General features: G+C 49.8%; 1 protein-coding gene and 1 long non-coding RNA gene across 2 annotated transcripts in view; one reads left to right on the plus strand and one right to left on the minus strand.

The window, feature by feature from the left end:
• Positions 1-23868, plus strand: part of FBXW8 (F-box and WD repeat domain containing 8) — a 108762-nt gene extending 84894 nt beyond the window's left edge. The window contains exons 8-11 of the mRNA XM_090290620.1: positions 6860-6987; positions 19900-20073; positions 22640-22750; positions 23272-23868. Coding sequence (XP_090146746.1) covers positions 6860-6987; positions 19900-20073; positions 22640-22750; positions 23272-23416 — 558 coding nt within the window. The 3' untranslated portion in view covers positions 23417-23868. The remainder of the gene's footprint in view (positions 1-6859; positions 6988-19899; positions 20074-22639; positions 22751-23271) is intronic.
• Positions 18578-26315, minus strand: LOC149996866 (uncharacterized). Its single transcript, XR_016513931.1, has 6 exons — positions 25886-26315; positions 22956-23400; positions 22608-22764; positions 19886-20053; positions 19564-19735; positions 18578-18805 (listed from the first exon to the last, which is right to left on the minus strand). It is a non-coding gene; the product is annotated as an uncharacterized LOC149996866 (long non-coding RNA).
• Between the last annotated feature and the right edge of the window lie 298 nt (positions 26316-26613).

Here is a 26613-nt window from a genome sequence, read left to right on the forward strand (position 1 = left end):
TGCTTTTAAATCAGACATCCATTATTCATGTATATTAACTGCTTTTTTATTTTTTTATTGGCTGTTTTGTACATGATTTACTCTTTTCTCACTAGCTCCCTCTCCCTTCCCAATTGTCTGTCTTTCTCATTGTTTTTTTCATCTTAGCTCATCTGTGAGTTTACAGGGGCTGTTCACTTACCTTTGTGTGTGAACATCAGTACGCGTGGACAGACCCCTGCATCTTCTGTAGTGAGGTTTTTGACCACATTTTGTGTGTCATGTTTATGTTGGATCCGAATAACAACTCCGGTCATCTGCCTGAGTAAATTCTACCCCAAGAATGGGAGGCCTTTTTCTTTTGAATCCTTTATTTTTTTAAATGCACATTATTAGCCTTGTACTTGAAGATCTGTACCGAATGAAACCGTACCCCCCGCTTCTGAAACAGCTACATATGTTGCTGGTGGTGGAAAGCAGGCTGATTTAATGTGTTCATTTGTATGCACGGAGCATAGCTGTACTGTAAGCCCGGGGTGGCAGAGATGTGTGGCGTTTACTCACTCACTAAATATGTACTGAGTCTCTCCCGTGTGCCAAGCACATACACGTGTCCAAGGAAGCCTCTGCTCGCTCAGACCACAGTGCTGGAGGGTCCCTCCTGCATCTGGCACCTCGTGGTCATGGTCCATTGCCCCGAGTCAGGGCGCTTAACTGTTTGGAATAATAAGGGCTAGTTACAGTTTGTTCTATTTATTTAGCCCCAACTCGTGGTTTGGCCTGTTCATTTAACCCCAAATCAGCATTGTTGTTGTTCCGTGTGGTCAGTATTTGTATATTTTTATGCACATTTACCTGAGTCTTTTTGCTTATAATTCCCTTCAGCATCTCAGACCTTTTTCTTTTCCTTTTTTTTTTCTGGAATAATTTTTCATTTTCCAAAAATGGAAGTTCTGAGGGTCCCTTAGCCAAAAGGGTTCACTGTGTTTTAATCCAAAAAAAATCTTATTTCACCCTCGTTCTGAGGTAGTGTGGCTAGTCCTTTATAACTGTAGGTGACAGCTGTTTTCTCTCAGCGCTTTGGAGAGAGGATGGGCTGTGCCTTCCCCTGGTGCCAGGGTGCTTGTCACTTCCTCCTCCGACTCTTCCTCTTCCTTGGCGGCTTTTGAGATCTTTTCCTTGTCTTTCATTTTCTGGGGTTCCACTCCGATGTCTCTAGGTGGGGACTTAGTTTTATTTCTCCTGTTCGGGTCTCCTTATGCTTCCTTCCTTTAGTTTTAGAGAGTTTCAGCCGTTGTCGACATTTTCCTCTCCCTCGTTTCCTCTCCTTTCTGTCTGGGTTCAGGTGAGACGTCAGACCCGCACGGGGTGTCCCCCGTGCCATCCACAGCTCGTTCGTGTTCCCCTCCGTCTCTCTGCTGCCTGCTGAGTGAGTTCTTAACGTCTGTCTTCCAATTCACAAAACTCTCGCTTGGACACTGTTTGATTGCTTCTTTAATTCATTCATTGACTTTTTAATTTCTAGAGTCTTTGTTTTGTTTTTCAAAGCTGCTTAGTCAGTTTTCTGCTTTTCATTCCTACCTTCTTTTATTTACGTAAACATTTTATTTACCTGATATCCTTGGAAGTCTGATTCTTCTGCCTGTCACTTATGAGTTGTTTCTTTCTGTGTTTGCAATCTTGTTTTTATTGTGAGCTCATATTCGGCTGATCTCCTAAGGGGCCTGGGTTGAGAGGGTCTTCCTCCAGAGAACATTTCTGCCAGGGACCAGAGGGCATGTTACCCACCTGAGAGCACTTTAAACTGATCCCTGCGGTGGGGGTGGGGGGCACTGGGAGTATAAATTCCACCTCTGGACCTGGATGAGGGCAGGCGTGTGACTGCACCCCTACGGTAAACGTTTCCATCTGGAGCCGATCCTGAGGCGGACAAGTTGCCCCAGTGAACAGACTTTTCCCCACGTGTGCTTTTTACCGAGTGTACCTGGCCGTGCAGGAGCCCTGGCTCCCTGCAGAGGCCTCAGGCCTGGTGTTCTGCTTGGGGCTGGCCAGACCCCGGGCCTCCTGCTCCCCAGTCCTCAAGGCTGCTGACACTAGCGGGTGGCCCGGAGCGCCTTGGCACACAGGCGCTCACTCCCCTCTCTGGGTTTAGTGTTCCCATGTTTGGCTTCTCTGAATTTCTCTGACTTCTTAGAAGTTAAACAGATAAATTAAAGAAATGTTTATTAATAGACTGAATCTTATCTAGCATTTTGGGGGTTTTATAAACAGGGTTTTCCAGACCTCCTGTCTGCCATATTGTCAGAACTGGGCACTGTTCAGGGTTCTAGAATCTAGGTGTTACAGAACAAGGTCTGTGGAATCTGCTTCTGTTTTGAGTAGGATGAAGCGATTCCTTTGTACAAGCCAGCAGCAAGATTAGACATCCAGAAATTGGTCGGGGGGTGGGGGGTAGGGGCCAGGGGTGCGGCTTGTTAAGCAAAAAAGGGAGTATGAGCGTTTATTGTGCCCAGACTGTGGAAAGGTCTGGGTTACCTGATCATGTGGACCATACAGTCTGTATGCTGAGCACGTGGTGCGTGCTGGGTCCGTAACCAAAGCTGCAGGAACGAGTGATAGGATTTCTTTCCCAAGGAACGTTGAGTGTCAGTCCAGGGCCGCATTTTACAGCGTAGGGCAGGGTGCTCTGGAGCAGCCTCAGCGGGCCTGCCGCTACAGCAGTCTCCTAGCTGACCCCCGCCCTCCAGTGTGTGAGAGACACGGCTCTGGGGACAGGTCGCGGGCAGTGAGTGCAGTTGACCAGGGCACCTTGGAAACAGCCAGGGGAGGTGAGCAGACATATATGCCTCCGGCGCTGGCAAGAGGGGACGGTCTGCGTGCTGGGGGCACGATGAGGGCACAGAATGACCTTGATACAGATGCCAGACGGCAGGTGGGGGGGGTGGCATTTGCTTCAAACTCTCTAGAATTTGGCTTCTTATGATTCCCCCCCGCCCCCGCCAGAAGAGCAAAACAGATGTGGTAGTGTTGGAGGCAGGTTGCTGGGGACCAGAAAGGAAAGTACTTAGACTCTGTCATCTCTGAGAATTTCAGTCAGATGCCTTTTACGTGTCACTCAGCTTCGGGCCAGCCCAGCCTCTCCTGCCCTGTGCTCCGTCCCCTCCTCCCCTTTGAGCTGGTCGCCGACGAGCAGCTCTGATCCACGGCGCCTTTGCAGGCGCTGCGCCTTGTGAGCACGCTTCCGCTCTCTGAGCGCCCCTCGGAAGGGCAGTGCTAGGGTGCTTAGGGGGTGAGCCGCTGCTCGGGGTGCTGCTGCGGTCGGCGCAGCGCCTTGGGCAGGTAAAGGGGTAGGAGGAAGGCTGCTTCTGTAAACTTAACTGAAGGGAACAAATGGGGGCCCTTTCTTCATTCATCAGCATGTGGCCAGTGTCCGGGGCTGCAAGTCCCGTAATCTCTTCATGGCCACGTCTGGACGCAGCTGGTTCCGGTTTAGCCAGGAGGTGGTGGCAGTCCCAGGTGCAGGAGGCGTCTGCAGGGCTAAAGCCAGCTTCTGGGCAAAGGAGGCGCCGGCCTGCCGTGAGCCCTCCCCACTGCAGGGGCAGCAGCCGCTGCTCCGCCCTCCCCTTCCTGGTCTGGTTGGAAAGACACTCCAGGGCACACTGAGTGGTCCAGGTCACCCCTGGGGGGTGCAGGGCCCGACGGCCCCAGGGCAGTGGCTCATGCTTCCCAGAGGCTGGGCCTGTGGCCGCAGCCTCCCTCCTGACTACGCAGCTGTCCCTGCTGCTTACAACACCCGCTGCTGGGACATGGCTGTAAGGCAGGTCTCCTCAGAGAGGCGAGCCCGCGTGTGCGGGAGCAGGACAGCTGGTGGCCGCACGCAGGCTGGCAGGGAGGTGGCTGGGTTCAGTGGGCGGTAGGCGGAGGCTTCTGCACGTCATCCGCCGTCCCTGTCATCACAGTGCCTACTGCATGGAAGATGAGCAATGCACTCTATAGTTGACAGGCTCTTGAGCGAATTACAGCATTGTGTATTTTCTCTCAGGGTTAGAAACAAGTATCCATCAGTATGGGATTGAATATCCACAGAGAAAAACAACAGGATTTACCTGTAGGCATTGACAAGGAAAGGTCTCTCATGTTATTTAGAAGTACAAATAAATTGTAGAACAATTAATTCCATTCATAGAAAAGAATAATTTTATACACACATACAGGGAGAGGGAGAAGACAGACAGACACAAGACAAATGTGTATAGAAGATTAGTAGACTATACACTAAACTGTTCAAGTGGTTATTTCTGAGAGATGGCTGGCTATACAGAGGTTACCAGCGTGCACAAAATTGAAAGTTAGGATTCTAAGACTAGGATTTACGAAAAGCACTTTAAGATTTCTAAAAAGAAAAAGACAGACAGAACAGACAGACTGAAAGAATATTATTTTCTAACAGTGCTTGCTTCCCCCAGGGGCCCACTAGATCTGCCAGGAAGCTAAAGAGAAGGGAGTGCTATACAGACCACACATGGCTTCTCCTGTAGTTAGTTACCTTTGCAAAGTGTGCACCAGTCATACCGTGGCCTAATTGTTCTAGAAAATTCTTCAAGAACCACCTGACTCCTATAACAATTTGCCCTGCAATCACTATTTAAGCTCTTTTGTAATATCCACTTGGTACTTAAAAAAAAAAATCCCCAGCAGCATCTATTGATTTGGTGGTCACATTAGTGCAGAATATTTTCTCCAAGATTTCAGCTACGGGTAGTTTTTACCTCCTTTCCAGCCTATACAGACGCCTCTGAGAGGGAGTCAAGCGGCCAAGCGTTGGGACTCACCCGACTAGGGCAATCAGGAGAAAAATTAGTCTAATGCACGGTCTTAGCAAGAGGGAGAATGTGAGCGTGAATAATTAATCTCACTAGTCTGTGGCAATCCGATAAAATGAAGTCCCATTTGCTCAACCTTATTAAAAGAGAGAGAGTTCGGGAGGGCGGGGGAGAAATGGTAAAGGTCGTTAGGGGACCTGTAACAGGGGAAGAACCGCCTCTGCTAGGGGTAATGTGTTTCCTAATCTCTGTGGTCTTTAACTAAACGTACTGATGACGCTCCTCCTCGGGTAGCTCTGACTCATTGAATTATTAAACATCTCAGAAAATACTTGACTCCTGATAACTAACTTAGATGTCTTTATGCAGAGTCTTTTTGGAGAGGGATGAGATCTCACTATATCCCTCAGAAATGATCCATCCACTTGTCAAGGAAGAACTTCTAGAAAAAGTAAGGAATAGGAACTGACTCAATGTCAGATTTTAATGTATATTTACCATGGACATTTTTTATTTTAAAGGCCTGCCTTCCTGCTACAGCAGTTGAATTGTTTTAAAAACAAGAAGATATTGAGGCCAAGAACCCTATTAAAGGTTCTGTACTGACGAGTGCAAAATATTACTGAGGTTGCTACTTTTAATTTTTTTCTCTCTCGAGGAGCTGATTTTATGCAGTTTTAAGGTTATTCACTGTAGATAATAGGTTTGGTTATTTCTATGTTCTTACCTGGAGGGGTAATCTTATTTTGGATATTTTAGAATTGTTGAAATTTTTCTCAGAAACTTATTTTCAACTGCATGAAAATGAAATTTAGCTTCCTCTCTATAGTCTTTATGGATTAACAAGGCGCTTTAAGATTTGCGATCAGCCTCTTTCAGGTGCTGTAGGCAGTGTAGTTAGTTAATATTTCAGTGTTGCTTGGACTAGTAGGAATTCCCAAAGATTCACTTGTCAGATACGTATGATGACAGTGAGACTAGAGTCTGAGGTGGAGACAATTGATTAATTTCTCAATACAAAAATAAGCACCTGTATACTAGTACTTGATAACAAGTTATCAAGAAAAAGAAAGCACATTCTCTGTGCCCCGAGAGAGGAGAATCTCTCTACAAAATACTAATATTAAAACTTTTGAGTTTAGTCGTTGATTTTAACGCCATGATCAACAGAATAGAATGTATGCACAGAACTCTGTTAATGAGGAGGCTTTTGGACTGTGAATTCTGGGGCAAGAACTGTGTCCTCAGTACTTAAATGCTCCATAGCAGTGTTTAATGTTAATTAAGTTGCACTGAATTACTGATGCTTTTTTAGTAAAAGACTTAAATAATCTTCAAAAAGATTAATTTATGAATCATCCTTTTGTTTTTCTTTTTGCTGGAGGGAAGGCATGGAAGTGTGCAAACTTAACCAACACATTGTCTAGAGATCAAGAACTTCACCTTGTTATTTGTCTCCATACCTTCTGAGTAGAGCTTCTTAAAATTAGCAACTGGAGAGTGAAGAGGGAAAGGTGTGGGACCAGACTTTGGGTTGCAGTTTCCTCTAAAGGAAATCATCCAGTGGCTGACTGCTCAGGCCTGCTTCGTCCTCCCGGGTGCTGTGCTGTTCCTCCCTTTACCTTCCGTGGTATAAATCCAGGCAGAGGGAAAAGAGAGAGCCTGTGCTGGCTCCGCTGCCAGTTCCTGGGTCTGTTATCCTTCCCGTTCATTCTAAACCAGAAGCAGCCAGTGACCTTGATTTCCACGCCTCTTTCTCTGTGTTAGGAAACTGGGAGGCCTAATTTCCCCTCATTTGCCATTTTTCTCTGTGTCCTTTGAGTTTGTTTGCACCTTGGACCGAGGAACTATCTGGATTTTCTTTCGCATCTCCTTTTGTCATTCTAACAGCCGCGTGCCTATAGTAGCGTCACCTGGAAAAGGCCAGGACGTTCAGTGGCAGAAGGTCTTTAATAGGAGCTGAGGTGGTGGTCTTGCCCTGGACGGTGCTAAAACGAGCGTGTCAGACGGGGGTCTGCTGTATGTAATGGGACACCTGTGTGCTTTCTTCTTCCCAGATCCTGGTCTATAGCCTGGAAGCGGAACGCTGCCTCTCGAAGCTGGGTAATGCGCTGGGCGACTTCACGTGCGTGAACCTCAGGGACAGCCCTCCCAGTCTCATGGTCAGTGGCAACATGGACAGGAGGTATGTCTGAGTAACAGGAAGCTTCTGTAGCCATTGCGGTTTCTGTCGCAGCCTGGCCCCCCAGCCTCTGCTGTGCCCTCTCATTTCCTCAACTGCTCTCACCCCTCACTGCTCACCCCACAGTTCTGCCCACCTGAGTTCAGCCCGGTGCCACAGACACCGTGTCTGTGAACTTGGAGAACAAAGTCTCATATTAGGTAATAGCTGGACAGAGCTGCCCCTGCCTCATCTCTGCAGCACCATGGGAAGGCTGCCTTTTGAGCCATTTGGTGGACGCAGTTGGTAGAAGGTCCAGTGAGACCATTTGGAATATCTTTTGTCTCCCTGCTGCAAAATTTGTTTGGCATTTAAAAGCTCACTTTCTAATATTAAAAACAATAACCTAAGGGATGAATCATGTTCAACAAAATAGGGTTGCCTGCCAAATGATGTCGAGTGTATTTCAGAACACTGTGGTGTCCCTCTGGTGATGGGGGCGGAAAGAGACTTCATGTGAACAGATTCCAGTTTCTATTTAGGTGATTAGCAGTCTTCTCTCTAACGCACTGGCTTAGGCAGTCGGGTTTTCCCGGTACAGGGGCCAGTGCCAATCACAGACGCGCCAGGAGCCATCAGCACGAGAGGATCAAAGTGTCTGAAAAGACTCTCTGAGTCCAAATTTTAGGGTTTTTTTCCCTCCCCATGCCTTCTCCCCCTTGTCTTTTCTTTTGCTTTTTAAATTTCTGGCTGGTTATCTGCCACGTCTGATCCAGTGCCCTGAGGAGAGGCAGCGTGGCTGGAGGCCAGGGTCTGCGCGCCCTCCCCAGGCCCGGCCCCGGGCTGCAGGTGGCGGCTGCGCGCGGGGGCAGCAGACCGCGAGGCGGGGGCGCCTCCGTGCCAAGCCCCAGCGCTCTGCCGCACCGATGCAGCAGCTTGCAAAAAAATAATTATTTTGTCAGATAATATTTTCAACTCCTGACCTTCACCCCTCTACTGCCTCCTCTCCTTAGAGGCAAAGAAAATGCGAGCGTGCTTCGCTGGAAGGAAATCCTGGGTGGTGCTCTTCTCAAGGCCTCCTAAGGCGGCTGGTGTTTCTGAGGCTTGAGAACTGAACTCCTCTCTGTGTCCAGTTTTTCTCTTAAAAAAAAAAAATAGGCTTGCTACGTGGCCCCACATGTGTTGCAGTAAGTGAAACACACCAGTCTGTAGTTTCACCCTCACATTTTAGTTTCCAGACTGAGCTGCACAGAGGCCCCAGGCTTAACCTGATAGTGTCTCCCCACAGGGCCCTCGCTGCGCCTCCCTCTCCAGGAGAGCAAATGCAGAGGGCACTCTGGGGCGTCCAGATGGAAGGGTTTGGGGCTGCGGGTTATGCTTCCGAGTTTGTTCCCAGCAGAACCGTTTCAGGGGTCAGTCACAGCCAGGCTCCCGGGAAACCAAAATGGTGTTCGGAGAAGAGACCTCTGCTTTCTGCATAACTTAGCCCGGTTAGTCCTAAAAGAGCAGGTCTGCCGGATTGTCACCACCACGGTCGGCTGCGCCTTGGACTGTCGGTCAGTCTGCGGTGCGTGTGTCCCGGACGTGTACTCACTAAAGCTGACTTTCTCCTCTGGAGCAGGGCTGCCAGGCTGTGTCACCGTTGCCAGAGAGGAGTGACGCGCTCCGTGTAAGAGGGTTCTTGGTCATCTTGCAGCCCAGAATTGACCAAGTCAGTTAGTAAACCAGTGTTATTTTTTTAAGTCTTCTGCCTCTGTGGATGAAAAGAACAGAATAGTGACTTGGAGCTGGGGAGGGAACTGTCCGAAGCGGAGCTCAGTCAGGGCGGTCCTGGGTCTGTGGGCAGTGCTCTGCCCGCTGCTGGTACGTCAGGGTCTTACCAGCCTACAGAAGATGATTCTGGATGAATCAGGCAAGCAGTGTTCGCAATGTGAATTTGAAAGACAGGGTTAAAAACTACATCTGAAAAAAGGAAGGAATAAGGAATCTAAACTTCTAAATGGAGCAGAGGGAAATATTGTTGTGTTTTTTTCTTTTCCAAAAGCTTGATAACTGAGTAGGATCTCATTAGAGAGGCACACCCAGGCTTATCCAGCTTATGTTTTATTTCAGAAGAGGGAGTAAGGGGTCAAATACTATGCAGAGAACTATATCCTTGGCTGTTACTTAATAGCTGATGCAATTTTTTAAAACCTGAAACATCTTTTTTTTTTTTTTTTTTACTTTAAAAAACTGCATTTCCAATGCATTCTCTTAGTACTTTAGAAATAAACTTGAAAATGAAATGGACTCTGACGATACATAAAACTGTCCCAGATCAAGACAAAAATAGTTTTTCATTAAAATAAGGAAATCAGCTTGAATTTGCAAACATGGGTGGAATTTGCAAGGAGTTTCTTGGGGTTGCAGAGTAGAAATAGGCCGAAATTAAAAATGAAAAGAAAAAAAAGATCACTTAGCCTGTCACCCTTTCCAGAAAAAAAACAGGATGGAGTCTGATGAAGATTGAGAGTCTGATTAGGGTGGAAACTGAGTTATTATTGGATTGTGCTTCTCCCTTGCTGGGAGGAAAGGCTATAAAGGGGAGCGGGGGGGCTTTGCACAACAGGTTTAACGCTGTAGACCAATGAGTTTTTCCAAATGCATATTTTGTCTTTTCCTGCTAAACCAGGACGAAAGCGATGAGCAATGTTAGAGGAGGAACGGTGTAGATTAGGTGTCGGGACTGGATGCTTGTGTCTGTTCTGCTTCCCACAGCATCTCCTAATGCTCAGCGAGTGCTTAGCACGGAGCGTTTTACATTTATTCTAAGACATACCTTTTTGTCTCACATTTTCACTTCTGTGAAGTCAGGATGTGTCTTTTACAATGGCATCTTAAAATTAATTGGCAAAATTTTTAAATGTTACATAAAGTAATGGTGCTTCTTACCATCAATGGTGTTTTCAATCAAAGCAAGTATTTGTTCAATGAAGGCAAAAGTGAATTAACAGCTTAGGAATCAACATTTATGAGAAGCTTGAATGGGTTACCAAGAGAAAGTCAACAGGAAACAGCACTTTTTTTTTTTAAGTTTAACCTCTGTCTGAGCATTCACTGAGCATTTAGAATCTGTAAATTTATGTCTTCCACCAAATTTGGGAAGTGTTTGGCTATTATTTCTTCAAGTACTTTTTTCTGCACTGATCCCTTTCTCTTCGCCTTCTGGGTCTCCAGTGATGTGAACATTAGACCTTTAAATATTGTCCCACAGGCCACTGAAGCTCTCTTCATTTTCTCTCCGAAGCTGTCTCGTCTTCAGATTGCAAAGTACCTGTGATTTAACTTCAGGTTCACTGACTCTCTCCTCTGTCATCTCCATTCTGCTGAAGTGCCCATCTGGTGACTGTTTTATTTCAGGTTTTGTATTTTGGGGTTCCAAATTTTTATTCAGTTCTGTTTCATAGTTTCTGTTTCTCTGCTCCAAATTGTCATTCATTCCTACCATTTTACTTTTACCTCATGAAATGTAGCTACAATGGCTACTTTAAAGTCATTAATGAGTCCCAAAATCTGGGTTGTTTTAGGGTTGACATCTGTTAGTTGTTTTTTTCCTCCGAGAATGGGTCCTGTTTTCCTGTTGTTGTTTTGCGGTGGGGGTGGGGTAGTCAAGTGACCTTGGGTTGTATGTTGGATATTTTGAATGTCAGGTTGTGTCCACTTTGGATCCTGTTATGTCATCTTCTGGATACTGTTGAGATGGATTTTTCCTTTGAGGCAGGCAGTCAGCTGGTCAGTTCGGACTGCCGTTCTGTCTTGTCCCCTATGGGTGGTGGTGTCCAGTGTCCGTTCGATTTCCGAAGCCTCTGCAGTGCTCCTCCGGCTCCGTCAGCACGTGTGCCACGCAGGTGGGTCCGGCAGCGGGGTCCGGCAGCGGGGTCCGGCTAGCTGAGCCCTCGGAGCCCCTGCCGCACTGCTGGGGACCTGCCCTGCGCAGCTGAGAGGAGCCTGGGGGGTCGGGCGCCCCTCCCCAGGTTCCTCTCTTCATGCCTTCACGGTGCAGCCTTCAGGAGCTCCTTTCCTGGGGCCTCTGGGTTCCTCTCGGAGCTTTGCTGCCGGCCTTGCTAGCGCCGTGCAGCTCTGTGACTGGGGGTCGCTCGGGGGCAAAGCCACCCACGTTCTTTCTGCTGCAGGGCCCCTTTTCTTGGTTCTTCAGAATGATGGGGTTTCTTTTATAGAGTTTTGGCTCCTGCATCACCACACAGCTCTGCTGCTGGAGCTCATCCTCAGGGGAGGCGGCTGTGAGAGGAAGGGGAAAAAATGGGAAACCCTTTCCCCACATGGCCACTTCCTCCACAACTAGCTGGTGACCTTAACTCCCGGAGCCCTCGGGTGTTTGCCTTTTGCATTTTGTCCGGGGTCAGGGGCGAGGGTGCTTGGGTCTAGTCAGCAGCAGACAGAGGCAGTGCTGGGCTTCCTCCATCGTGGCCAGAATCAGAACGCTCACTTCTTTTAAATGATTTAACTAAACGCAGTAGTTGGCAGTAGAGGACTTTGTTAAATGAGGGCCCTTCCCATTCTGTTTCTCTGTCTTCTCATCTGTGATCTGATCATTCTTTTCCAATGAATTCAGGGACCTAGAACGGAGAATCTTATCGTTGCTCTGCCGGGAAGGATCAAAATAAGAGCTGGGGGTAAGGGCATATGTCGGGTTGCTGTTTGGTTGCCAAGGCAACATTCACTGAACCAACAAACCTCACTGCTTTTTCTCCATGATCTTGTTTATTTTTAAATTTTTAGCAACTTTACTGAGGTATAATTCCATACCTACAATTCAGCAATTTAAATTGTATAATTCACTGTAGTTTACAAGGTTGTACGACCATCACCAAGTTAATTTTAGAACATTTCATCACTCCGAATAGAAACCTTGTACCCATTCACAGTTGCTCCCCATTTCCCCCCATCCCTCTAGTCTAGGCAACCAGCCTGCTTTCTGTCCCTGTGGACCTGTCAGTTTTGAACATTTCACATAAATGGAATCATATAACACGAGACCTTTTCTGACTCGCTTCTTCCACTTAGCATAATGTTTACAAGATAAACCTGTTGCATGCATCGCTACCCCATTCCTTTTTATAGCCAAATAATATTTCATTGTATGAATATACCACATTTTTTTATTCAGTCATCAGTTAAAGAACATTTGGGTTGCTCTTTTTTTTTAATTATCATGTATGCTGCTGTTATCATTCATGTACAAATTTTGTGTAGATGCATGTTTTCAGTTCTCTTGGAAATGTTCTTAGGAATGGAATTGCTGGCTTATATGCTGACTCCATGTTTAACTATCTCAGTAACCACCGGGCTTTTCCTGACTGGCTAATTTCTCCACGTCCTCACCGGTATGTGCCATGGTCTCTGGTTATAGCTGTCTTAATGGGCAGGAAGTGACATCTCATTGTGGTTTTTAAATTTTTTATATTAAATTTATTGGGGTGACATTGGTTAATAAGATTATATAATATTAAGTGCACTGTTCTCTGTCATCTGTATATTGCATTGTGCATTCACCACCCCAAGTCAGGTCTCCTTTCGTCATAATAAGCGAAAAAAGTCAGGCGTAAGAATTCAAGAACCATTGGCTTCAGCTTTCATTCTCCTGGTTGCTAATGGCACTGGGCTTCCTTTTGTGTGCTTTTGGCCTCTTTGGATAAATGTGTATTCAGATCCTTGGCCCATTTTTTAAATTGGGTTATTTGTCTTTTCATTTATTGAGTTATAAGAGTTCTTTATATATTCTGAATAACAGTCTCTAATCAGATACAAGTTGTAAAAGGCTTATTCTCCTTCTGTGGGATTTTTTTTATTCTCTTGATGGTGTCCTTTGAAGCACAAAAGTTTTTGTTTTGATGTTCAGTTCATCTCTTTTTTTCTTTGTTATTTGTGCTGTTGCTCTCCTATTGAAGAGGCCATTTTCTAGCCTAGCCCAGAGTCACAAAGATTTACTCCTATTTTCTTCAAAGAATTGTCGTATTTTTGGCTCTTACAATGATCATCATCGGCAGCCGTCCGTCTCGAGAGACGATGGCGTAGCTTCTTGAGAGTCTATCTGCACCGCCGAGAATGGCTGTGCAGTCCGACTCGGGAGTGACAATCCCTGCCGCACTTGTCACAGGTGAAGGCAGATGGCTGTTGTTGCTGCTGTTGACGCTGCTTCCGCCTCGATCTTTTCTGGACCGCCTCCTCGTTGCGCGCAGCCTCTGCGCATAACGTACCTTGCCTGACCGCGAGCCTCCAGGCTAGGCGGTCGTCTGCTTGAACTTCCCATGTGTTGAGATTGATGGAGCATTGTGTCCTGTCCTTTTTGCAGATGTCTTTGAACCGCAGTTTGGTGCGCCCTGTCATCCTCTGGCCTTCTGCTAGCTCGCCGTAGAGGAGGTCTTTGGGAATACGGCCTGCATCCATTCTTTTGACATGGCTTTACAATGATACTACAATGCATTTGGAGTTAATTTTTGTATTTGGTGTGAGGTGTGAGTCCACCCTCACTTTCTGCGTGTGGCTATCTAATTGTTCTAGCATCATCCATTGAAAAAACTGTTCTTTCCCCATTAGATTGCCTTGGCACTGCTGTTGAAAATCAATTGACCATCAAATAGAGGGGTTATTCTAGGTATACTCATCTGATTAAACTTTAAAAGGACAGTGAAGTAAGCTAAGTGTGCCTGTGGTCCCAGTTTGGCTCCTGTGCCTTACTATTCTGCTATTATGTCCACAGGCGGCACTGTGGGCCGGCTCGTTAGGGGTCGCAGAATGCTGGGTCCGGCAGGGCTCTTCGGGACCGTCTGCCATGGACCTGGCTGAGGAAGCAGGCGCAGGAAGGTGGAGAGCTTGGTCTGAGGGACTGGATTACTCCTTATGGGCAGGATACAGAGAACTCGAAACTTCAAAGACATGGCTTTAAATAGAGAGACCTCGCATAGCCTAGGTGGATTAAACTGGGCTGTTTTTCTAGTTGCTCTTTCAAATGAATCATTTACTAAAGTCCATCGTCAGTGTTACACAGATAAAGCTATTGATTTTGGCATATAAGGTTATATTTAAAATCCTCTTTAATAGCCCAGGTTCAGTGAGACTAAACAGAATCGTGTATTGATTTCTTAAAAAAAAAAAATACTAGTTTTCTGATTAATTTGGTCATTTCTTTGAAGTCTACATTTTAATGCCTTCTTGCTTGTTCCCTTTACTTTCTGGATAGAAATATTGCTGAAGGTCAGGTCCTTCCTAATGAAACTGCCGAGCCGGAGTCAGAATAGGCTTCATCTTTGCCATTTAGTACAGTTTGCTTTATTTGTATTGGAGGTTATTTAATCCAAAGCAATGGGCAGCGAGCCCCGAGTTGTGACCCCCAATTAAAGAGCCTCAGAGCTCACTCCGCGCCCTGACAGATACACAGTTGTGGTGTGCTGCTGGCGCTGTGCCCGCGGGGAGCGGGGCCGGGCCGCGAATGTTGCATTTGCTCCGTCGGCAAGCGTTGTAATAAGCTATTCAGAGCTCTTAGCACAGGACCAACCAGAGCGCGCCTCCCTCTCCAGCACGGAGAGTTCCAGCACGTTTTCCTGCCCATCAGATGGATGCTCCTCTGCTGGAGTCTTTGGAAGGTTCTGGTGTCTTTTGTTTTAATTGGCGGGCTAGAGTCGACTCCTGTGGTGCGATTTTCATTAGAGAGGGGCTGGAGAGAGGGAGTGTTGGAACAGCCCTCCAAGCCCAACCATGAATATTAAACATAATACAATTACAGCTTTCGGACCAATTATTTTTTCTTTTCAACGGGCAAAGTTGACGAAATATGCGCTAGAGAAGGATTCACAGTATCTACCGTTGGCTTCTTTTTGTCCCTGGACCCCGTCACTTGGCACAGATGTGTGCCCGTTTGCGGTGCTACCTGCTTCCCGGCGTCGCGTCTGCGATTGGGGGGCCGAGGACACCGGCTGTGCCAAGGGGCGCCGCCGTCAGGGGGTGCCACGCACGACCAGACCCCGCAGGTGACCCCCGATTCTCGATGTCCGTGCGCATGTGACCGGCTCGGGCGGCCCGCACAGCACCTGCTGTGGTGCGGCTGTTCCCGTCTGTCACGGGAAACGAGAGCCACGCCTCTCTGAGGGGGTGTCATGTCAGTGCTTTTCCTTCTTCCTGTGGGGACAAGCGCAAGTCTGTTTTGGCCCATTTTTGTTTCCCTTGATGATTCACAACACACGGACGGCTGTATTTTTTGGTGGTTTTGTTTATTTTGTTTGGAGCCATTGGACTGGTATCTTAGTACAATAGGAAAACAGATGGCAAACTTTGAACTTCTGGACCAAATTTGTGTTGCCTTTGTCCCCTTAACAGCCAAACTGTAAATCATGGAGCATAAATATTCAGCAGAGGGGCTCTTTATGAAAATCACCGCCACCACAGCAAGGTAGACCCTTATTAACCAAGTGTGTGCTGAAGGGGATTTGGGCTACACTTTCCCCTTCCAGGGCCCCGCGAGTGCGCAGTGCAGCGGCGCCAGCCCCAGGCAGCGCCTTCTGCAGCACCAGCGCCTGTCCCCCCCTTTCCAACCCCCCGGGGCCTACAGAGCGTCTCAGTGCTGCCAGTCTCCCTGCAGGCGTCCCAGCTCCCTCCCTGGGTGCGGGGGACTGAACGGCAGGCTGGAATAATGCGTTAACATGCGTCGCCTAGGTGGCTGCTTGTCTAGCCAGGAAGCATTCGTGGATCTTTCTGTGCCCCGAGACTACATGTACATGCATATATGAAGCAGAGTATATGTACGGGGCGTGTGTAAGGTCTGCACAAGGCCCACCCAGCGTGGAGTGGGGCCAGAGCCCCGGAGGCCCCCAGGTGCCCCTCCCAGCCACGAATGCGTTCTTGTTTCTCAGACACCATGGCAGTGTCAGACCAGATGGAAAAGCCACCTTTATTCCTCTCGTTCTTCAGCTGCCACTCTTCCCCCAGGTGACTGCCACCAATTCGAGTATGTCCTGCCAGAACTTTTTCTTTAAAAATTTTCGATTTTACTTAAACAGGTAACCTACACATTCAAAATTTAATTTAAAGTCGTAAATAGGGAGAGGTGGTCTTTGGGAACAGCCTTTTCTAAAGGGTGTCTACACATGCACGGCACCTGTCCCCTCGCTGTCACAGGGCTGGGCCGTGCTCGGGAGGTGGCTGCCTGTCAGAACGTGTAGATCTGCCTCCTTCTCTGGTGACTGCACAGGGTCCCACGGTCTGGATGCACCGCAGTCGCCTTACCTCACCCTCAGCCGGTGGAGCGTGTTCATCCAGATTCGTGACGACTCGTGTTGTTTCTAATTATTCCTGTCAGTCTCGTTACCATTCCTTCGTAGGTAATGGCTTTTTTCTTTAGGCTGCTTTTTAAGACCTCTTTTGACTCCTGCATATTCCCTGATAGCATTTCTGTTTATTCGGATTACTGCTCACTGAGTGTGAGCAGGCATCACTCATTAATTCTGGGAACTGTTAACCATTAATGACTTCAGTATTGCTTCTTTGCCACCCCCTCTATTTTTTCCTGCTGGAAGTCCTTTCGGACATATGCGGAACCGCCCCCTTCTTTTTTCCTATCTCTCAACCCCTCATTCTCGTTTTCCATCTGTTTAATTTCAGTGCTGCATTCTAGGTAATTTTTCAGCTGTATCATCTAATTCACAAACTCTTCCAGCCTATCTAATGAATTTAATATCAGGGACTATGTTTTCACTTATAAAAGTTTTATTTGGCTTTTTTGTAAAGCAGGAGTCTAATACCCCCACCCCCACCCGCTTTGGGTGGGCCTGCGTCCAGGTGAGAGCCAGACCCACTGGCCCTGAGCTCGGCCCCTGTCAGTGCTCACGGCCACCGCCAGGGCAGCTCAGGCTCCCCAGGCCGGGTAAGCCGGGGCCCTGGGCAAAAGTCACTTGTTTATGAACACAGCAGTGCATTTAAAGGGACATCAGCTCAGTTTTATCAGCAGTATTAAGTGATTTTCAGTGAGAGGGCCAACAAGCTGCCTGAAACAAGAAGCCCCGTTTTTTGCTATTAAGAACAGTGCTGTGCCTAACGGCCTTGTTTGCATGCACGTGTGTGCACTTGTCCGGGGTGTATCTAATGCGCAGGTACACGCTCCTGGAAGCAGAAGTGAAGGGTATTTTTAGTTTGGTTGGATGTTACCCAGTCACTCCCCAGAGAGACCGGTGTTCCCTTCAGCCACACGCAAGTCCTTGTCCACCAGCCCCAGCAGCGTGGAGGGTCTCCGCGCCCTGCCAGCCTCTCCGCTGCGTGGGCGGGGCCCGTGGTACGTTGCGTCCCGGTCTTCTTTCTTAATTTCCCTCATCACCAGTGAACTTGAACAACTTACACATATTTAAAGGCCATCGGTATTTCCTTTCCTGTGCACTGTTTTCTTCCCTCGTTTTGGTTTTGGGTTGTCAGTCTTTACCAGTAACCCAAAGGCGTCAGCCCATCCTCTCTGTTACCAGCGTTCTCCCCAGTTACCAATATTTTTGACTTCTGGGTGTTTTTACATGTAGAAAGGCCTTCCCTGTTCTGAATACTTAAGAGTGTAATTATGTGTAGCTCTTTAATCTCTCTATAACGTATTTTGGTATAATATATATATGGTGGAGCTCTGAGATGAGAAAATTATAGGATATTTTGCTTTTAATTGCTCTTGTAAGCGGGATCTTTGATTACATTTTTTAAACTAGTGGTTGTTGTACATAAGCTGTAGCTATTGATTTTGACATTAATTTGCATGTGATTCTGAATTATTAATGAGTTGTCTTGGATTGTCATCTCTAATGATAAACCTACCCCCCTTATTTTCTTTTCTCTAATTATATCTAATTTTCTTAAAACATCATGAAGTAATAATGGTAAAAGTGTAGGACATGGTTGTTTTTTAAGACTTTTAATTAGAAATGTGTTACATTTCATCAGATCTTGTTTCAGCATCCATGGAAGTGACCGTGTGTTTTATTATTTGTTATAACAACACAGTGGGTCACACTGACAGACACACGAGGTGGGCTCCGCTGTGGGCAGCGCGCGGCTGCGGGGTCTCGTAGTTACTCCTGTGCTCGGGTCTCAGCCTTGAGGCAGGGCCGGCGCTGGTGCTCTCCCTCCCGCCGTGCCCTCGTGGCCGAGTCTGGTGTGGCTGCCGCATGCCCATGCCAGCGGAAGAGATGGGAGCGCCCCAGTGTCCTGTGGGGCATGGCCGCAGCCCCAGGCAGCTTTTCCTTCCCAGTGGGCCAGTTGCTCCTTGACAGTTGCCCTGGTTTGCTCTTTGTTACTTTATTTGGATTTTCTGTCCCTGGAGTCAGTTTTGGTCATGCTTGTTTTCCTGGAAAGTCATTTATTTCATCTAAATCTTCAAATTTGGAGATTTAAAAAATTAAATGGAAAACTTGAATAGATTATAATGATCGAAGAAACCAAAATTAAATATTCAGTCCATGTAGGTTTTTGTTGTTTTCCTGGCAAGTTTTCTGAACATTTAGTGAATTGTGCCCATCATTACAGAGTACCCTCATTGATGCTTTTTGCTCTGAAGTCCCCCCTGCTGGTACTAAAACGACTCCCTCTTGTTGCCTGCAGACGTGGCTTTGTGCGTAGCGTCTACGGAGTTTTGCTTTGTGGCCTGTTGGAAGCTCTTCTGAATGGGCCGGTTTGCCCTGAGCGCGTCTGCTGAGCAGGAGACACACGGTCGTCCTGTGACCGCCTGTCTCCTCGGCCTGCGCGCTGGCTGCTCACGGCCGTCGGCATTTGCCTGCGTCGCTTTCCCAGTGTCTACAGGTGGCTCACTTAGAGTCCTTTTCTGTTGAAGGAAAAGAAAACCTCGTAATTATGCCTTCACATTTGGTAGGTAACCTAAGTATAGAATTTTCAGTTCAAAATAATTTTCTCTCCGATCTCTGAAAATAGTAACTCGTGTGTGCACGCACAGGGCAGGACCTGGAGCGTGTTTCAGACAGTCCCCTCTCACCACACTTTTGGTGTCGCGGTGACTGTGTAGCCTTACGTTCGCCCAGCGCCCCTGCTCAGTGAGTTATGGCACATGTTCAAGTTCAGCTCTCGTGGCTCATTTCAGGAGCTGCGTTATGCTGGAGCTTCTAGTGGATAAGAGGTTTCTGTCTCATTCTCTAATTTATCATTTTGTGGAAGTTTTAGCACATACTTGTGTAAAAAGTAGTTTTGAAGAGGTTCTTAAAGAAATTCAGGTGATTACAAGGCGAGTGAGTATTTCCAGACCTTAGATAAGAATGTGGACACTTGGCAGTCGCTTGTCATGATTCTGTTACAGCTACTTAACACGTTGCGTACCGGGGAATTTAAATGCCTTTGAGAAATGACGAGAATTCTCGCCATCAGTACACAATGTGTTAACTATAGATGCTCCTTTCCGAAGTTTCAACAAGGTGGTGACGAATCTACAGAACTGTGTTCAATACTCAGAGTGTTACTTTCCCAACCAGGTAAGGGTCCAGGTGGCAGATGAGCGTAACTTGTTTCCCGTTTGCCCTCAGTGGCCTATTAGACCAGCAGCAGACCTTCACTGCTGCAAGTTCAACTTACCCTCGGGACGGTGGAGGCCCAGGTAGAGGCCCAGTCAGGTCTCAGCGCTGCCCCATGGATGTGCGCCCAGGAGGGGCCTTCCCTGCTGAGCACGGTGGTTCAGCCTGTGTGCGCTGAAGTCATTCCGATTAAACAGCTGTGGGCGTGAAACTAGTTCTTGCATCTTGGCCTCCTATGGATGACAGTATGCCAAAGAGATCACATTTTATATCAGTATTTAGATGTTTGCAACCAAAGGGGTTTTATAGTCTTTGTTTTCATAGGACCGCCCAGCACAAGTGAGGAGGAATTTGTCCTTTCGGGCTTTAAGCTTTGTGCTCACCTTGGGCCTTGCAGGGTGAGGATCCATGACCTCCGCACTGACACGATCGCCCTGTCGCTGTCTGCCCACCAACTTGGCGTCTCTGCGGTCCAGATGGACGACTGGAAGATTGTCAGCGGAGGCGAAGAGGGCCTGGTGTCTGTGTGGGATTATCGGATGGACCAGAAGCTGTGGGAGGCGCATTCCAGGTAAGGGGGTTTTCTCCAGGTTTTTAGTAATAACAGCGCTGACACTGGTAGTCGGCCTCTGAGCCAGGCGTCAGTCCTGCCCGTACCCCGTGAGCTAGCTGCCGCCTCCATTTTCCAGCTGAGGAGGGTCAGACTGGAGCTGGCCAGTAGAGAGCCGTTTCCTCTTACGTTGTTAAAATTGTGACGGGGCGTTCCCAGCTTGGGTGGAGACCACAGGCAAGACCGCAGGGCTGGCCAGGCCCACCTCGCTCCCTTCAGTCTTACCACTCACGCCGTGCCTGGCTGCCTGTTTCTTGGACTTTCCCTCCGCTGTTTACAAGGGCACTTAGTACTGAAAGTGGTCAGACTCGAACTAAGAGGAATTGTCAGTCTCCACCTTTAACTTGAATACACAGGAGATAGAGGTGCCGACCCAAGCCCAGGCGGATGGCTTCACAGGTGTAGGGACAGGTACATTCGTACACGTGGGGCCCGCCTCGTGCAGCAGGTCCCAGCTTGCTCCTGATCTCAGAGCAGAGGCGGCTGGCCCAGAGCAGGCGCCGCCCGCAGCTCACCCGCATGCACCCAGGACCCCTGCTTTTGAGGTGGGTGGGATCAAAGCCACAACCTTCTCCCCGGCTGCCCCTCAGGACCACCGTAAAGAGACGTTCTGGGACAAGTGGGCTGTGAGAGTAAAGGGGAGCAGATGCAGACGCTAAGGCCTGCAGGTGGGGACTGAGCTTTGCTCCCCCCGATGCAGCTCACAATGAACTAGGCCCACGAGAAGGCAGCAGAGTCTTCGTTGTAGGTACAAAGTCAGGACAAGAGGTGGCAAGGTTAAAAAGAATTTGGCTGCTTTTTGGAGGGTGGCGCTAGTGAGTGCCTCAGCCAGCAGCGGCTTTTGCCAGAGGAGAGCCCTGGGTTTTGTCTGCTCCGCTTGGCCCGTCTGGCAGGGGACTGACTTCACAACACAGCGCACAGGCCCTTTTTCGGATTTCTGGGTGATGCGCTGAGTTGCCACCAGGTGGTGCCAAAGGGCAACTAAAACGCCCACCGGCGTCCCAGAAACGTTTGCCCGGAGGAATCCCTGGTAATTGTGCAGGAGCCGGCCCACCGGGGCCTCTGGGACGGCTCCCCTCCCGGCGGCGCACGGGGCCGCCTTTTCTCCCCCGGAAAAGCCGCGCTCCCTCGGCGGAGCCCTTCCGGGGAGGCAGGGCGAGCAGGGTCTTCCCACAGCTGTCGCCCCGTGTCTCAGTGTCTGCCGTCCCGGCTCGTTTATCGGCGCGCGCCCACGGCTGCTGCCGGTTAGTGGTTTGTAGCCATGAGGGCACCTCTGGCCACGCTGCTCCCTGCCAAGAGCATTCTCTCTGCGCTCTGGTCCAGCTGTCTGTCGCTTGGTCAGTGTCCTGTGCTGCCCTCCCGTCCACTTCCAACTCTCCAGGTCCTGCCTCTCAGTCCCCTCTCCCTCGGCCCCACTTCCTGTCGGTGGTACCAGCAGCCGGCCAGGCGCAAGCCCGGGGCCAGGTCCTCGTTCCCGGTGCTCCTCCAGTCTCGCCCATCTTTGCTGTCCACTCCTCCCGCCCACTGGGCTCCTGGCAAAGTCTTGGACCAACAGGGCTGGGCTCTGAGTGCCCCTGGCTTTCATCATTCATGACAGAAGCCTCCACTCTAGCCAGGCAGCCCGTGCCTGTCTCCCGCCACCCAGCCCGAGCAGCCTCCCCCTCGTCCTCCCTCTCCCCCCGCCCCGGGCCCTTCTGCGAGGGCCTTGTCTCCTGCTCCTCCCCCCAGTGCTGAATTCTGCCTCCCATCTGGGTGGTTTGTAACATCTCCTGCTCTAGTAGGTTTACTAGAGCAAAAGTAGGTTTACAGTTATTTGTATGGAAAATACAATAATAAATAACAAAAGAATAAACTTTTTTGCTTACAACTGTAAACCTACTCTTGCCCCTCCCTGCATCTCTTCACTCCTGGAGCAGGGAGGCATGGCGTGGACGCAGGCACCTGCCTGCATTGGACCGCTGTCCATCCTGTGTCCCCGCTCAGCATGGTGACTGCAGAGGGCAGTGGATGAAAGGCTTTGGGATGAACAAAAGCTTTTGCTACATAGATTTCAGGCCATTACAGCCACGATTTTCAGAATGTGCTTTCATCACCCAGACGACGTGTGGCACGTTAGCCCCAACTTGAAGACTAGGGGCCTTTTATGGATCCCCCGCAGGTGGGGAGCCTGGCCTGGACAGCTGGAGGGCTGGTGCAAGGCCGGCCAGCCTGGGGATGGGCAGGAAGGGGTGTTCCCTCCTGTGCACTGCTGAGTTTATATCCAAAACCCAGCGGGCTGTTGGGGGCAGCCGACCAGCACGCATAAGGGCGTTGAGACTTGTGTACAGAGAGGGGCTCAAACTAGCCTTGGGAGCCAAGGCGAGACCCTGCCCCCGGGAGCCCAGCGCCCTCTGTGACGCACTGCTGGCTCCGAGGGTCCCGGAGTCCCTCGCAGCTCTGACCTCCTGAGTGTATGGGAGCAACTGTGGGATGTGCTCAGTTTCGAAGGACCTTACCTTTGCAAGTGCGTTGTCCCCTTGTGTTCCAGACACCCTGTTCGTCACATCTCCTTCAACAGCCACAGCCTCATCACGGCCCACGTGCCCTGCGAGAGGGTGGTGCGCAGCGCGGACCTGGACAGCTTCGCCACACACAGGAGGTCAGCGGGCTGGGCTGGGTGTGCCCGTGTCCAGGAAAGACAGCTTGGTTTGGTTTTACTGCTGGGACCTCCCCTGCCACAGCACTCCTCCCCGGGGCACCCTCAGGCCCAGCCAGATGCAGGTGCAACAGAATGGGGAACTTAGCAAATGGGGTGCTCCGTGCCTGTTTTATGCACCCCCCCACGCCCCACCCCCGTATCTCACTGCTTCTGCAGGACAGCTCCATGGGCTAGGGCGGCCATGCCTGCTGAGAGGCTGGGACAACGGGCCTGGGGTCCGGGGGCCACAGGAGCGAAGCCCAGGCCCCTGAGCTGAGGGCCCCGCCGAGCTGGCCTGGCCTCTGAGCAGCCCCTTGGTGAGGCCGGGCGCCTTGCCTCCCGGCACTGATTCCCTCCGTCAGGCGTGTCCACTGCCCCGTTCGCCTCTAGTCGCGGGTCCCGGTGTCTGACGCACTGGGCCCCGGGACGGCTCTGTCCACATGCATCGCTGCTGAGGCTGAGGGTCTCTGTGCTCTCTCTAGACACCGGGGGCTGATCCACGCCTACGAGTTCGCAGTGGACCAGCTGGCCTTTCAGAGCGCGCTGCCCGTCTGCCGTTCGTCCTGCGCCGCCTCTGCGGGCAGCAGCTATGACCTCCTGCTGGCCTTTCCCTACGACAGTGTTTAGGGAACAGGGAGAAGAGGAGAAGAACCGGTGTGATGAACTTGAAGACAACAGAGGAGTTCTGCGCAGGGTCCCAAAGGTTTGGGGGGAGAGCGCAACCCCACAGTGCGCTTGTGTGACGCCCACCTTCCGGAAATGCCCTCGCTTTCCTCCTGTCTCCGTTTTCCTCCAGTGGCCTGCGAACAGCCAGAGGGTGTCGGGGCTGGTTCCAGGCTCCTCTGTTCCCTCTCTCGTGGCTTTGAGAACCACACCCCTCGTTCCGCTCAGCCCTGCCTCTGTTCCCGCCTCCTCAGCAGTGACACCCCAGCCAGGCTCCCATGGACCCCACACCATCGCGGACACGGCAGGACAGGGCCTGGCTGCAGCTGCCGCCCAGGCCTGGGATGCTCCCTGTGACCAGGCCCTCCTCTGCCCTGCTCCTGCCCGCTGGCCCCCTTTCCAGCCTCCAGCCCCTTCCTTTGCCCTTTGGGTGTGCTGAGCCCACAGGCCCCAACACCCACCCACCCTTTGGAGGAGACGGAGCACGCACTTGGGGTCTGGGACACTACTCCCAACCACCCAGGGTACACCTGGGATTAGCAGCGCTTCTCCACTCAGATTCTACCACAGTTTATCATTACACGTCTGTACCATTATTTCATTGACGACTACATTGCTTACTATTGCATCTACAACACGTGATACAAAGCAGGTGTTTTCTACATAACCACTGAAGAAACGGCCCTCCTCCAAGTGGGATGGAAGGCGATTCTACAGTAGAGACTGGTGGGAAGAGGAAGAGCTGTCGGGGGAACCATCATGCTAAACCATAAGCTAAAACCAACGCGAGAGATCTGTTCAGTTTGCCAAATAGCTTCCATTTCCAAAGGACTAAGGGGCAAAGCATTGCGTTGCTCTTGCTTTATAGCAGCCAGCACCTAATATGCCTTCAAACTATCAAAGCAAAAAACAGAACTACAAAGGAACAAAATCCAGGCTCCTAGTGGGTGAGCCAACAGAGCAAAGCAGTAAAAATACTGATGCATTCGGATGTACTTGATAGAATGTGCAAATTGATCCAATAGGCGTACATGGAATTTTGGTACCTTTTCAAGTACCCATAGACCATGCAGGCCATAGTCAGTGACCCCCCCAATCCGAATACAATAGTTAGAAACCAACGAAAAGCTAAATAACAACATCTGCAAATTCCCAACACTCCAGAATTAATCTTGTTTCAAAGAAGGAAATCAAAACGGAAAATCAGGCACTCTAGACCTGGGGGACAAAACACAGGACGAGAACCCAGGGACGAGGCTGCAGCGGGACTGGGAGGCGGTGTGACCATACAGAACTAAGCGGCACCTCAGAAAGCCTGAAAAAGTCCCAGTGGTCCCACAGAAAGTAGAAGGCAGGCGTGAAAAAAATAACAGCACATTAATGAAACAGAAAACCAGCAGTTAAGTTTCATAAAGCCAGTTTGGGAAAGACAAAACACACAGCGCTTGACGAAGAAAAAGGAGGGCCCGGGGGACTGGCAGGAACAGGAAAGGAGGCAGCCGTGGCCGCAGGATCAGCGTTCTCAGTGTGGGGATGGTTTGGCTACGGAAGCGAAGCTCCTGCACCACACTGTGCCGTGACTGAGTCCTGGCACCTTGGAGGCATGAAGGCTGTGGAAGGTGTTGCATATTCCTTACGATGATCACTAAAAGCCCGCAGCTGGGAGGACAGTGGGGACAGATAAAGAGCTGCCACCGGGAACCGCCGCTCCTCAGCCCACAGCGCCCTGCTTTCTCGCGGCTGCCTTCCCTGGCTGGCGGCACCGACCTGGTGGCTTTCTGCTTCCTTTCAACCAGGCATTTCATCAGTGACGCTGGCCTGCCCTGGCAAATAAGTCTTCACTCTCATTGTCACGCTGGGGACTGACACCGCCCCTCCCTTACCCCCGCCATCCCCGTGACCTCGCTTTCATAAGGTTGTCATCTCTTGTGGCCTTAATACAACTAGAGCACTGGGTAACCTTTTTCTTTTTAGAAAGTCTTTCTAGCCTGATTTCACAGCTCCTCTTGCAGGTACATTCTCCCTTCCTAGCTTTGCAGCAACTCAAGATCACTGAACAGTTTAAAAGAAATCAGACCCAGAAAATTATATTAAAATTAAAAAGTTTTAAACTATTGTTTTTAAACTGCTGTTTGGGTGGCAGCAGTTGGCCCAGTATAAAATGTTACAGGCATGGGGTTTTTATCTCCCCAACTTATTTCTACTTTATCTCCCGTTCATGATCAGGGCAGGGGTTTTGTGGAGGAGAGTTCACCAGCCCCAAAGCGTCATCGCTAAGCACACCAGCCTCAGTCAGCACTTCCTGCTGTAAACTGTATATCCTGAGCGACATCAGCCTGATGGGGAGAGGAGCGGAGTTCCCATCCAGACCAGCCTTTACCCAGCAACAGAGAAAACCTGCCCCTGTCCACCCGCTGTGTTTGTCCACCTTACCTTTGTCCGTTTCCTGTTCTGAGGGAGCTTCCCAGGCCCTGAGTTAGTGGCAGATTTATCTTCTGTTGTCTTCTGCTCCTCAGACTTCCCCCGCTGTCCCCCTGCAGACAGAAGGGACTCAGATATGTCCTGGAGGAAACCGGAGGGCCAGACACCAGACTTCAGTGTCCTCACTCAGAACGCTGTACGACTGACTTTCTGCTTCATAATGTCTGACAGTAATATTAAATTTTTAAATATTATTTATTGCTCAAATGATTGGCTCCCTCCTGGCATGGTGTATGGTGACAGTCCCTGGCACAGCATTTTCCCCGGCCCTGGAGGTCACACCTCACATGGTGGCCTGGTCTGCTGTCCACGGTCAAATTGTCTTTCTCAGAGCCGCCACTACAGGATTCCCAGCCCAGGAGCCAAGAAGCCCCCAGAGTCGTGCGGAACCGCATCAGGGCACCCTGAGCATCTTCCCTCTGTCACTGGAGAGTCCAAGGCCTGTGCTGCCACCGTGCAGGCAGTGACCACGTGCGGGAGGTCCCGGGCACCACCAGGCAGCTGTGGCCGGCTGAGTGTCAGCTGGCCGGAGGAAGCACTGAGTTCCCTAAACGGGGAGTATTGGACCTTCCTGAAAGGGGAAACCTGCAAACCCCAAGATGAAGTCTTCCACATCCACCTCAAAAAACCGGGGGCCCCAAATTTAATTAAGAGGCTTATGCTTCCTGCTCTGTAATTAA

Source organism: Furipterus horrens, unplaced genomic scaffold, assembly GCF_987537825.1.
Source record: "Furipterus horrens unplaced genomic scaffold, mFurHor1.1.pri manual_scaffold_11, whole genome shotgun sequence".
Classification (NCBI taxonomy): Eukaryota; Metazoa; Chordata; class Mammalia; order Chiroptera; family Furipteridae; genus Furipterus; species Furipterus horrens.